Raw genomic sequence first — 12,601 nt, 5'->3', positions numbered from 1 at the left:
TTTTTTTTGGTGTTGCAACAACATTCACGTGGTATATATATAAAACACACACCAGTAATTATCTTAGGTATTTTACCTCTTAGCAGGGCTTCTTAATACCTCATTCAGGTTATAGGTATTGGGTTTTCTATACCAGAGTTTACTATTCTACAACTATTTTCACCTACTCAGGAGCCCAAGCAGGAACAAACAACTGCCCTTATTATTGCAGCACACCAAAGCCAGGTATCATATCAAAACAAGGTATTGATTAGTAGTTGGGATATCAAAAAAAAGTTTATTTTGGTATTGTGTGGGTATTGCGTCACCGGCCTAAAATACTTCACTGAGTCACTGGTTTGGTATTGTAGAGTGGCACAGTATCATAACGTCCGAGACCATAATGTCCCTGGACTTTATGGCGCGTTTATCCGGGGCATGACGTCCGATCATGCAGATACGCCACAAAGTCCAAGGAACGAAGGCATATAGGATGTTGTGACGCACCCAAATTTTCGGACGTTATTTCGCATAAAAAACGCGACTTATTGACCGGGACAGTATGGCCTCAGACGTTGTGTCCGGCCCCCTGCTTGAGATATTCTTGGTAGAAATAACGTAGAAATTCCAGCTGCAATAAATATATTGAGAATATTAACTGAGAGCTTCCTTTGCTATTAACTATATTGCACTTATATAGTGTGTGAGAAACACAAAGATACTCTATGTCTAGGCTAAAGAAAGTTAAGGAAATTTCCTTTCCCAATCAGGAATCGAACCCGTCAGCCTCAGCATGGTTTTGTTGAATACCCGTGCGCTTACATCATCGGCTATATGAGCTCTTAAATTGGATCCCATAAGAGTCCAAAAAGCAAATGAAACCTTTATGAGAAATGGGAGTGTGTCCAGGTGCATTTTTGACTTGCATTTTCAAGAGCATGGAGCTCGTTATCCTGAAAACGCACCGAGCTTAAAATTTTACGCAATATTGACTACGAGTGAGCAAGCAATAACTAGAATTTTTAGCTCTGTGTGTAGTTTGGATGACGAGATTTGTTCTTTCGATATTTTCAAGGTCGCCATTGTGATGACCTTCTATGTACCTACTTTGGTACCCACTCATACTTACCTTACTTAACGGTCAGACTAAGGCCTGAGTAGCCTCTGTTGTACGTAGCCGTCGTCTCCATTCTACTCGGTCCATGGCAGTAGTGTGTCTCCAGTTCCGCACTCTGCTAAGAGTTTCCAAATCATCCTCCACCTAGCTCGGTGCACACCACATCTTCTTGCACCGGTCGGATGAATCTCGAGAATCATTTTAGTCGGGTTGCTATCCGACATCCTGATGACGTGAACCGCCCACCGTAGCCTCCCGTTTTTAGCGGTGTGGACGATGGTTGGTTGTGGATTCAGCAACTGATGCAGCTCGCGGTTCATTCGCATTTTCCAAGTCCCATCTTTCATCTGCACTCCTTCGTAGATGGCAAGCTGCACCTTTGGTTCGAAAACTCCAAGGGAGCGTTGGTCCTCGGCATGTCCATGCTTCGTGCCCATAGAGGACTACTGGTTTTATCAGCATTTTGTAGATAGTTAACTTCGTGTGACGGCGAACTTTATTTGATCGTAGAGTAGATCGTAGAGCAGAATCCAAAGTAAGGTCAATTTCCGGCCATAATGCGTCTTTGAATTTCTCTGCTGGTGTCGTTAACGGCGGTCACCAGTGATCCCAAGTATACAAATTCTTCAACCGCCTCCATTTCATCACCGTCGATAGAAACTCGAGGTGGCGGGCGCGCTGATTCCTCCCTGAAGCACATTAATGACTTATCCGATTCGCCTGGCTTCATTCTTCAGTCGGATGTACGTTTCCGCCATCGTCTCAAATTTATTATATATACTATTATCAACGAAACCACGCAGCTAAACGGACTTCGTGAAAATCGTTCCATTCGTGTTTATCCTCGCTCTCCTTATTACACGCTCAAAAGCAATGTTAAACAGTAAGCACGAAAGACAAGACGAAAGACCATCACCTTGATGCAACCCTGATATGTGTCCCTGATACTCGAACTGCGCACATCACTCGATCCATCGTCGCCTTGATGAATCGTATGAGTTTATCTGGGAATCCGTATTCGTGCATAATCAGCCATAGCTGTTCTCGATCGATTGTATCATACGCTGATTTGAAATCGATGAACAAGTGATGTGTGGGCACGTTGTATTCGCGGCATTTCTGCAACACCTGGCGGATGGCGAACATCTGGTCCGTTGTAGCGCGTTCACCCATGAATCCAATCTGATATTGCCCCACGAACTCTCTTGCAATCGGTGATAGACGGCGGCATAAAATGTGAGAGAGTATCTTGTAGGCAGCGCTCAGTAGTGTGATCGCGCTTTAGTTTAGTTTTTGTAGATGGGACACACGATACATTCCACCCACCCCACCGGTAATACTTACTTCTTCCTCCCAAATCTTGGTAGTGATCCAATATAGTGCTCTCACCAGTGCTTCTACATCGTATTTAAGAAGCTCGCTTGGTAGTTGATCTGCTGCAGCGGCTTTGTTGTCTTTCAACCGCTCAACCTCCTTCTCAATCTCTTGGAGTTTATGGGGAGGAAATCTTTCGTCCTGCGCACGTACTAACTCCTACATTTGTTACCACGCCACCTTCGGTGTTTGCAACGTCGCCATGGAGGTGCTCCTTGTAATGCTCACGCTCGCTCGTGAGAAGATTCCCGTGATTGTCTCGACACATGTCGACTTGTTGCACAAAGACTCTGCGCGTTTCGACCCAAAGGTGTTGGCCTTTCTCGAGGATCGTAGTCCCAACCAACAATTGCAACACACAAGCATGCATGCTGAATTGTTGCTTTACAATAATAATGATAGCTGAATTAAAATTCTGCTATACACATTACTGTACAAATGCTTTTTTTAATTGAAAAGATGGCCAAAGCATTCGTACCGGTATTAACAATGATAATTTAAAACACTTTTCAAGCGTTTAGTAAGATTTTTGTTCGACTTGCAGTAATTTCTTTGCGAAACAGTTTAACGAGAGCTTTTTCTGCTTTTTGTTAGGTTCATGTAAAAATTAGCACATGTATCTATACCATGTTTTTTTCACAAGTCAAATAAGCGCTTTCATTTCATCATACTTCGACTCAGAAAACAGAATGAAAAATACGTGTGTTTTATCATTAGCTGAATTAATGTTTTGTTCAGTTATTAATCATAATGTTCTGTGCTAGTTGACCACTGATGAATAGGAGTCGAAGTGGTATCATTATTAAACCACAGGAAGTTTATGTTTTAATTTGGCGATTTTTTTTTCAATTTTTTATTCAATAGACCAAACGTTACAAAACTTAATCCTAGTATGTACAGTTAGCAAATATTCATAAATACACCGAAATGTCTTTTGAACAAGTCTTTGTTATTCCATCTTTTTTCTCGTATTTTACTTTCAAAATGATAAAGTGATCCTGAATCAAAGTACATTAGATTATAAGCCATAGCTTCTGTACACAGATATAATCCAGCTTTCTGGTTCAAGGCTTTTTTATTTATTTTAGTACATATTATTTCTTCTGGATCCGTGATTTTTAGTTTCATTTTATTCTGCATTGTTTTTGTAACCCAAGCCCATATTTTCTTGGAACGTATACATTCTTTAATACGATGTTTCGAAGAGTCTACTTTTCCACATGATTCACAAATATTTGATATCGTTCCACGAATACCATGCCGGAGCAACTTATCTTTGTAGGGTACAATATCGTTGAATGTAACAAACATGGCATGTTTTCCATCTGTCGATATGAAACCATGCTGCATATTTTGCCATACAGTTTGCCAAATGATATTTGGCAGCTCTGTTTCAATTTTAGGAACTATGTTAAGGTCATTTATTAGACTTTTGTAGATAAGGTTGCATGTGTTGGATCGATCATATTGCCTTTTCTCTTCTGCTAGTACTATCCATTCGCGAGTGTTACGAGGAAGTTTATTGTTCGTTTTCTGCGCTAACATAAAATTATCTACAGGGTGTTCCCCTTGAATGAAAATTAAGTTTTTAATGAACAACGCCTTCATTTTCGATTCTACGTCTATAAGAGACAAACCCCCATTTTCGACCGGTAGGTATAATTGATGCATTCTTACTTTGAAGATATACGAATTAAAGAAAAACTGTTGACATGTGGTTCGTATTTGAGCGATTTGTTTGTTCTCAGCTGGAAAAATCTGAGCAACATACCAAAGTTTCGAGATAATATAACAATTGAGCGATTCAATTAATCATTTCTGAGATAGCGCAGAAAGGAAGGCATGCGACAGGCAATCGACGGGTCTCGAGTTCGAATCTTGATTTAGGTAAATTCATGTGTAGTTATTAAATCGCAATAGTTGTTCACAGCATAAGTGTCAATCATGAACTCTCGTGGAAATTGAAAAATTTTGCATTTTATTTATTTTTAATCATTTTTGCTAAAGCTGAATAACAAATTTACTATATAGTTGTAAAACGATTTAACAACAAACAGTTAAGTTGGTACCCAGTATCATTCTGAATTTATTCGTCGTAAAGGTGCTTGTAAAATAAGTGATTGTTAGTTAGACACCCTTATCGTCTGCCGTGTAGATTGTTGCCTAACCATTTATCGTTACCAGTGCCGTAAAAACCAAACAAAAATAAAAATATTTAAAAAAATCATTCAAAAAAAACTTGTAATAAAGCAGCACGCCAAACACAAACGGTTAGGCAACAATCTACATGGAAGACGATAGTTTCTACCACCGTTGAGAAAGGCCAAAACTCGTTCTCGTTCTTCTGTTTTGATACGTAATACAGCATACGCTCGAAGTTGATATTATAAGATTGAATCACAGAAACGCATACAGTGGTACAAATTCGTATAAACGCACATACTTCTTATAAAATTCTCTCCAAGTTGTTGCATAATAAAATTTATTGTAATAGTTCAGTGATTATCACTAATAATAGTAATAACAGAAATACGTATAAATATTAATAAATTAGTAATACTGTGTCAATAACAATTGCACGAAAATCGGAAAAAGTGCGTTTAAATGAATTTTCCTGTAAAAATTAGATAATTATTCCTTAATAAAATACAACGAATTGATGAGAATTTCTGGCAACTAGATTGTATATTAGGGGTGGTGGGGGTAAAGTGGACAGGTGGGGTAAAATGGACAGGGTACAGTTTCATGGCTTTTATTGTTTTTCAAAATGTTTTTACGATTGAAGCTTATGCCTAAGCATGAATCATTATACTTTTGCTGATCTTGACCATTAAAATCAAATAAACCTCTTCAAGATGACAAAAACTTTAAAAATCACGTGAAAAATCGGAAATGATGTAAAATTTGCTTATAATTGCTAAGGTTTTCTCGTAAGTTATTTTCAAATTATAACAAGTTTTACACCCTATACCAATAAAGCCCACGTAGAAGAATATATTTGACCGAAAAAAAAATTAAGTTTTGTAAAAAAAATGTTTTGGGAATAATTTTAACAAAATAAGACCGGTGGGGGTAAAATGGACAATCGGTTCAAATTTCACCAAAACTTCATATATTTTATTGCAAACTTCAGAATCATTAGCCGTCATACCTATCGTGAGATAGTTGAAGTAAAAAGTTATAAAAAAATATTTCATGTCAACAAAATATAATTTTCATCCAAAACAGTGCTTGTTTTTTACACTATTTTTACAATAATTATTTAAGTGTGTTTCAAAGTTTGAATTAAAAGTTTGAAAACAACAAAATAGAGGTATCGTATGAAATTTGATAGTTTGTTTTTAAAAACATAAAAACAATATGCTGTTACATAACTTTTAACGACTTGTTCATTTTACCCCATCGATTGTCCATTTTACCCCCACCAATTTTTTTCACGCTATTTTGATGCACGATTTGGTGAAGAAAATAATCAAAGAAAACAATATTTTTTGGTGGCAATCCCTTACAAGATTTTTAGAGTATATCATTTCCTTCCATGTTACTCGGAAAAGCAGATGGATTTTGCCGCATTTCCGCGGGAAACGACCAAAATGCTTAGGTTGTCCACTTTACCCCCACCACCCCTACGTGAGTGGTTATCAAAATATATACCAACCAAAAGCAGTTGGCCTTCAAGTAATGTTTGTGGTTCAAATATCAAGTGCGTTTAAACGAATTTGTACCACTGTATCAAATTTGTTTTACATTAAATGGAAAGAATGCTCAACAAAAATAGAGTTCTCGTTTCGGTGACAGAACGACGGAAGATGATCTGATATATCTCTTTGTAAGCGGTATTCAAAATGGTGGTCTTAGTTTCCCAGATCATGACTTGCAGGTGGCCAACATTTCCGGTCCCAACTTGTTTAGATCAGCTGCTTTTTTGGTTTTGTATTGGTGAATAGCATCTTAACTTCTCTCGGCGTTGGATTAGAATCGTTTCTATCCTCTGCTGTACCGATGTAATAGTTTCGTCCGCTTGTCTAATCTCCTACGTTCTTACTCGTCATACAGATGCGCATTGAAGTGGAACTTGACACAATAACACACATAAATGATTGATCATTGAAAGTTATTTAATAGGACGCGATCGATGAAGTACTAGATTTGAAGTAATGAGCTGAATTTTTGTATGGTGAGAAGGTAAATTCTCCGTTTCTGCAAGGAAATGGTACAAAAAGCGTGGGTATTATGATTCCTAGTCTAATTTGATGCTGATTGAGCAAAACTTTGGAAAACTGTTCGGTTGAAGAGACAAGAAATGGAGAAAACAACAACACAGTTTTCCAATATTTTGCTCAAACAGCATCAAATTAGACAAGGAATCATAATACCCACGCTTTTTGCACGCTTTCCTTGCAGAAACGGAGAATTCACCTTCTCACCATACAAAAATCCAGCTCATTACTACAAATCTAGTACTTCACCGATCGTACTCTATTGTCGTGACATACGTATGCAATATCGATGTTGTTTTTGTTTTACGCAATATATTGCAATAGCTGACCACGTCAGTGTTGAGCTTATGAACGACTAAAGCAAAAAATCAGAAGGTATCTCCCGAGCCATTCCAAGCTTAAGCTTTTCCATATAAAGTTGGACCACCCTGCTGAAGACATATCAGATCACTTAAATCTATTCGAAATGCACCCTCATTGAAAAATACGATCCTCGATTAGTTTCAGCCGAGATTTACCCCGTTGAATAACCAGCAAAATGTTTCTAGATGAACTGATAAACTGAGATTTGCATAGCCGACCTAAGGAAATAAACTAAGTGCGTAGATCACGTTCTTGAATACTATCAACTATTTGCAAGTCGATCTTCAAAAAAATCTCATTATTTAAATTTCAATCGTTCCTCGCATCTCCACACAAGGTAATTCCATTCAAATTTTCCTAATTTATCGCAGTTTGATTTTGTTGATAAATACAAATTCCACATTAAATTCTGACACGAAGCTTTGTAATAAACCATGGGCAATGGGCAGAGCAGCCACTTACCCAAATCAACCGCTCAATTTTCCTTGGCACCACTTTTGCCAAACCTCTCCCATGAAATCACTAATTAGTTTCACATGCAACATTTGCACATTTGCTACGCTACCGGTCGCTCACTCGCTAGCATGTTATATGATGACATCCACAAAAGATTTCCGCCGCCACAGCCAGCCTAGCCGGTGCAATATGTGGCTCCACGCTGGACGTTGTAGCTAGTGACTGACTAGCGAAATTTATGTGCGCGCTTTTACGACCTTGAATGAATGCGCAAGTCGCAATTTTTCACACTTTTAAGCAGACGCGGGTATAAAAAGACGAACGGCTAACGATCGCCGATTTTCTTTTAATTGCTCATCAGAGGCGGTGCGGTACGCCTTGTATTTCCACAGGCGGAACAAATGGCTGCACGGGAGTTTGAGATGGAATACTCACTAGACAAAAAAAGAAGTGAATTCTGCCCAAGGTTTTACGATAGAAGTCGTTTTGTAAAAAGAGCGTTAATCCTTCAGGTATTAAAGACAAGAATTTATATATCAGATATCAGTATTTAGTGGAGCATTTTATCCCGACATCCCCTAATGGACGGTGCTTCTGCTACTACCTATTCAATAAATAACTCAATCTCGTAAAATTAATTGAGCGTGAAACTCTTCCGACAGGCATGGGCTTTTATCTTGATCCATAAATATGTGAACACCCCTGGAAATTTATTAACCGACACCTTCCTCTCTTCTTTCCCCTCTATTCTTATCCAAACAGGGCCTGCAAGCCATCCGATGCCCGGCCGGTCTGTACTTTGACATCGAGAAGCAGACGTGCGACTGGAAGGACGCCGTCAAGAACTGCAAGAACAAGAACCGCGAGCGAAAGGTCAAGCCCCTGCTCATTACCGACGAGCCGCTCTGCCAGGACGGGTTCCTGGCCTGCGGCGACGGTAACTGTATCGAGCGGGGTCTGTTCTGTAACGGTGAGAAGGACTGTACCGATGGTTCGGACGAGAACTCGTGCGGTAAGTGTTGCTGTGCAATAATTTAATCAAGCAGAGAACCGTATTGCGCGCGCTGTTGGGGAGTTCAGTTCATGGGTTCAACGGGGTCCGAAAGGGGTTCAAGGTCTAACGCTTTCGTATCGATTATCCCTCGAAAGACTTGACGCGGTTTATTCCATACGATGATTCAATACATATACGATTGTTTGTAGCTTTACATCGGTGAAACAAGTTTAGAATCCAATCCAATCCATCCCAAAAATAACGCACAATTAAATACTCTAGGGAATAACTTCAGGATATTCTACAGAAACCCGGTAGAAAATTGTACGGAACTCTACAAACTGGTTCTGGTGATTTCCATGAACGGGATTGCGATGCTTGGGATTTTTGTAAGGAGATCCTACGGAATTCCTCCGAGGGATTCTAAGGAATCTCTCCGAGGTATTCTTAGGAATTCCTCCGAGGGATTCTAAGGAATCTCTCCGAGGGATTCTACGGAATCTCTCCGAGGGATTCTACGGAATCTCTCCGAAAGATGCCACGGAATCTCTATAAGGGATTATACGGAATATCTCCGAGAGATTCAACGAAATCTCTCCGAAGGATGCTACGGAATCCCTCCGAGGGATTCTACGAAATCTCTCCATAAGATTCTACGAAATCTCTCCATGAGATTCTAAGTAATCTCTCCATGAGATTCTACGAAATCTCTCCATGAGATTCTACGGAATCTCTCCATGAGATTTTATGCAATCTCTCCATGTGAATCTACAGAATCTCTCCATGAGATTCTACGGAATCTCTCCATGAGATTCTACGGAATCTCTCCATGAGATTCTACCGAATCTCTCCATGAGATTCTACCGAATCTCTCCATAAGATTCTACGGAATCTCTCCATGAGATTCTACGGAATCTCTCCACGGTATTCTTCGGAATCTCCATAAGAATCTTAGGAATCTATCCATGAAATTCTTCGTAATCTCTGCATGAAGTTCTGTGGAATCCCTCCGAGGGATTCTACGAAATCTCTCCATGAGATTCTACGAAATCTCTCCATGAGATTCTACGGAATCTCTCCATGAGATTCTACGGAACCTCTCCATGAGATTCTACGGAATCTCTCCATGAGATTCTACGGAATCTCTACATAAGATTCTACGGAATCTCTATATGAGATTATACGGAATCTCTCCATGATATTCTTCGGAATCTCTCCATGAGATTCTACGGAATCTCTCCATGAGATTCTACGGAATCTCTCCATGAGATTCTACGAAATCTTTCCATGAGATTCTACGAAATCTTTTTTTTATTTTTTTTTGTGTATTTTAACTTATGCTAATTCTACACTTTCTACGAAATCTCTCCATGAGATTCTACGGAATATCTCTATGAGATTCTTCGGATTCCACTCATGAGATTCTCCGGAATCTCTCCATGAGATTCTTAGGAATCTTTCCATGAAATTCTTAGGAATCGCTCCATGAAATTCTTAGGAATCGCTCCATGAGATTCTACAAAATCTCTCCATGAGATTCTACGAAATCTCTCCATGAGATTCTTCGAAATCCACCCGTGAGATTCTTCGGATCTCTCCACGAGATTCTTAGGAATCTTTCCATGAAATTCTTAGGAATCGCTCCATGAAATTCTTAGGAATCGCTCCATGAGATTCTACTACGGAATCACTCCATGAGATTCAACGGAATCTCTCCATGAGATTCTATGGAATCTCTCCATGAGATTCTACGAAATCTCTCCATGAGATTCTACGAAATCTTTCCATGAGATTCTATGGAATCTCTCCATGAGATTCTACGGATTCTATCCATGAGGTTCTACGAAATCTCTCCATGAGATTCTACGAAATCTCTCCATGAGATTCTACGGAATCTCTTAATGGGAGCCTACGGAATCTCTCCACGATATATTTCGAGATCTCCATGAGAATCTTAGGAATCTATCCATGAAATTCTTCGTAATCTCTCCATGAAGTTTTATGGAATCGCTCCGAGGGATTCTACGAAATCTCTTCATGAGATTCTACGAAATCTCTCCATGAGATTCTACGAAATCTCTCCATGAGATTCTACGAAATTTTTCCATAAGATTATATGCACTCTCTCCATGATATTCTTCGGAATCCCACCATGGGATTATTTGGAATCTCTTCATGAGATTCTTAGGAATCTCTCCATGAGATTCTACGGAATCTCTCCAAGAGATTCTACGGAATCTCTCCGAAAGATTTTACGGAATCTCTCCATGAGAATCTACGGAATCTCTCCATGAGAGTCTACGGGATCTCTCCATGAGATTCTACGGAATCTCTCCATGAGATTCTACTAAATCTCTCCATGAGATTCTACGGAATCTCTCCATGAGATTCTACGAAATCTCTCCATGAGATTCTACGAAATCTCTCCATGAGATTCTACGAAATCTCTCCATGAGATTCTACGAAATCTCTCCGTGAGATTCTACGAAATCTCTCCATGAGATTCTACGAAATCTCTCCATGAGATTCTACGAATTCTCTCCATGAGATTCTATGGAATCTCTCCATTAGATTCTATGCAATCTCTCCATGAGATTCTACGGATTCTATCCATGAGGTTCTACGAAGTCTCTCCATGAGGTTCTACGAAATCTCTCCATGAGATTCTACGGAGTCTCTCCATGAGATTCCTGCATTGGAATCTACGGAATCTCTCAATGGGAGTCTACGGAATCTCTGCATGAGATTCACCGGAACCCCTCCATGGAAATTTACGGAATCCCTCCATGGGATTCTACGGAATCCCTCTATGGGATTCTACGGAATCCCTCCACATGGAGGGAATTTTCTTGTGAAATTCTATGGCTTCCCCTTAGGAGCTTTTGAGAAATACCTTCATCTTTCGAGAGGGTTTTTTGGAATACATCTAGTAGATTCTACGATACATCAGTAAGCGATTAACAAAATCCCACAAGGTGATTCGATGGAATATCCTAAGGATATTCTGCGAAACAACTCGATAAAAGTGCCGAACTCTATTCAAGGTTCCTCAAGCTGGATTGGGTGAAGATGACCGTATAATGACAGAAATGAAGTTCAGTTTAGAATTGACTACGGAGATACTCGGTCCCATCATCATGCGTGTCTCCGGAATACTATATTCGTGAATGGTACACCTTCAAGACCTTTTCAGGGATTTCTACGGAATCTCTCCAATATATTCTACAATATTCTACAATGCGGAATCCCTTCAGGACATTTTATAGAATCTCTGCGGAGAAATCCCATCAAAATCCAGAGAATTAAAAAAAAAACTTCGAACCTCAAATGGAAACTATGATCTTTTCTGGTAGCGTAAGGTACACTATCTTGGTCAGCACGGCACACTCACCAGATGTGCGCTGATCATGGAACAAGTGTCTAACTGCGATCGCAATAGGTCAGTTGACTAGCGGGCCACTACACAGTCTAGCACGGCAAGCACGGCAGCTGCTCTCTGCACGAATGCTATGCTAGTCGACAAAACCTCAGTCCGTAGATTCAGGTTTGCTAGTTTCGCAGTGTAAATTATAGTCCGACTTTGCGGCAGTAGCGGCAGCAACAGCCGGTGAGCGAGCGTGGTATCTATTAGGGGGGAATCAATTGGAAGGCGCTTAAGAAAAAATACATTTTCAAAAAGCTCAAAATATAAAAACTGTGCATGATTCATCGATAACAGTAGTTCAGAGCTGACGTATTTGACCCTTTCTAAGGCGTGATTCATTTTACACATTTTTCCCCATCGCGCGTGCGGCTAGGCAAATATTTGTTCAAACGAAAGCGAAATTGTGCACTCCGGCAGCTTGCAGGTTCAACTTTAACTGGCAGCTCAGTGAGACGGTATGGCGCGATAGCAGAGAAGGTCTCTATTCAATCTTGTCCAAGCTGATCGAGACTCGTTGTTGGATTAGGAGGCTGAAAGACTAGTTTTCCACGTCCTCCTCCATTGCACCTCCAATAATGTTGTTAACTGGGTAATCTTTTCAACTCGATCAGTTCTCCATCTTACCTGCCGTCGGCATAACGTGGTGCAAATTGCCTGATAGCTGATGGGTAATA

General features: G+C 39.8%; 1 protein-coding gene across 2 annotated transcripts in view; it reads left to right on the top strand.

Annotated features, from left to right (window-relative positions):
- LOC109401597 (chitin deacetylase 1) overlaps positions 1–12,601 on the top strand; it is a 119,071-nt gene that overhangs the window by 67,969 nt on the left and 38,501 nt on the right. For both annotated transcript variants that reach the window (XM_029875382.2, XM_062855932.1), the window contains exon 4: positions 8,272–8,521. In XM_029875382.2, coding sequence (XP_029731242.1) covers positions 8,272–8,521 — 250 coding nt within the window. The remainder of the gene's footprint in view (positions 1–8,271; positions 8,522–12,601) is intronic.

The sequence above is a fragment of the Aedes albopictus genome, chromosome 3 (assembly GCF_035046485.1).
Source record: "Aedes albopictus strain Foshan chromosome 3, AalbF5, whole genome shotgun sequence".
NCBI lineage: Eukaryota > Metazoa > Arthropoda > Insecta > Diptera > Culicidae > Aedes > Aedes albopictus.
Note: the sequence above shows the minus strand (reverse complement) of the source record. Positions and strands in the feature narration are given on the sequence as shown.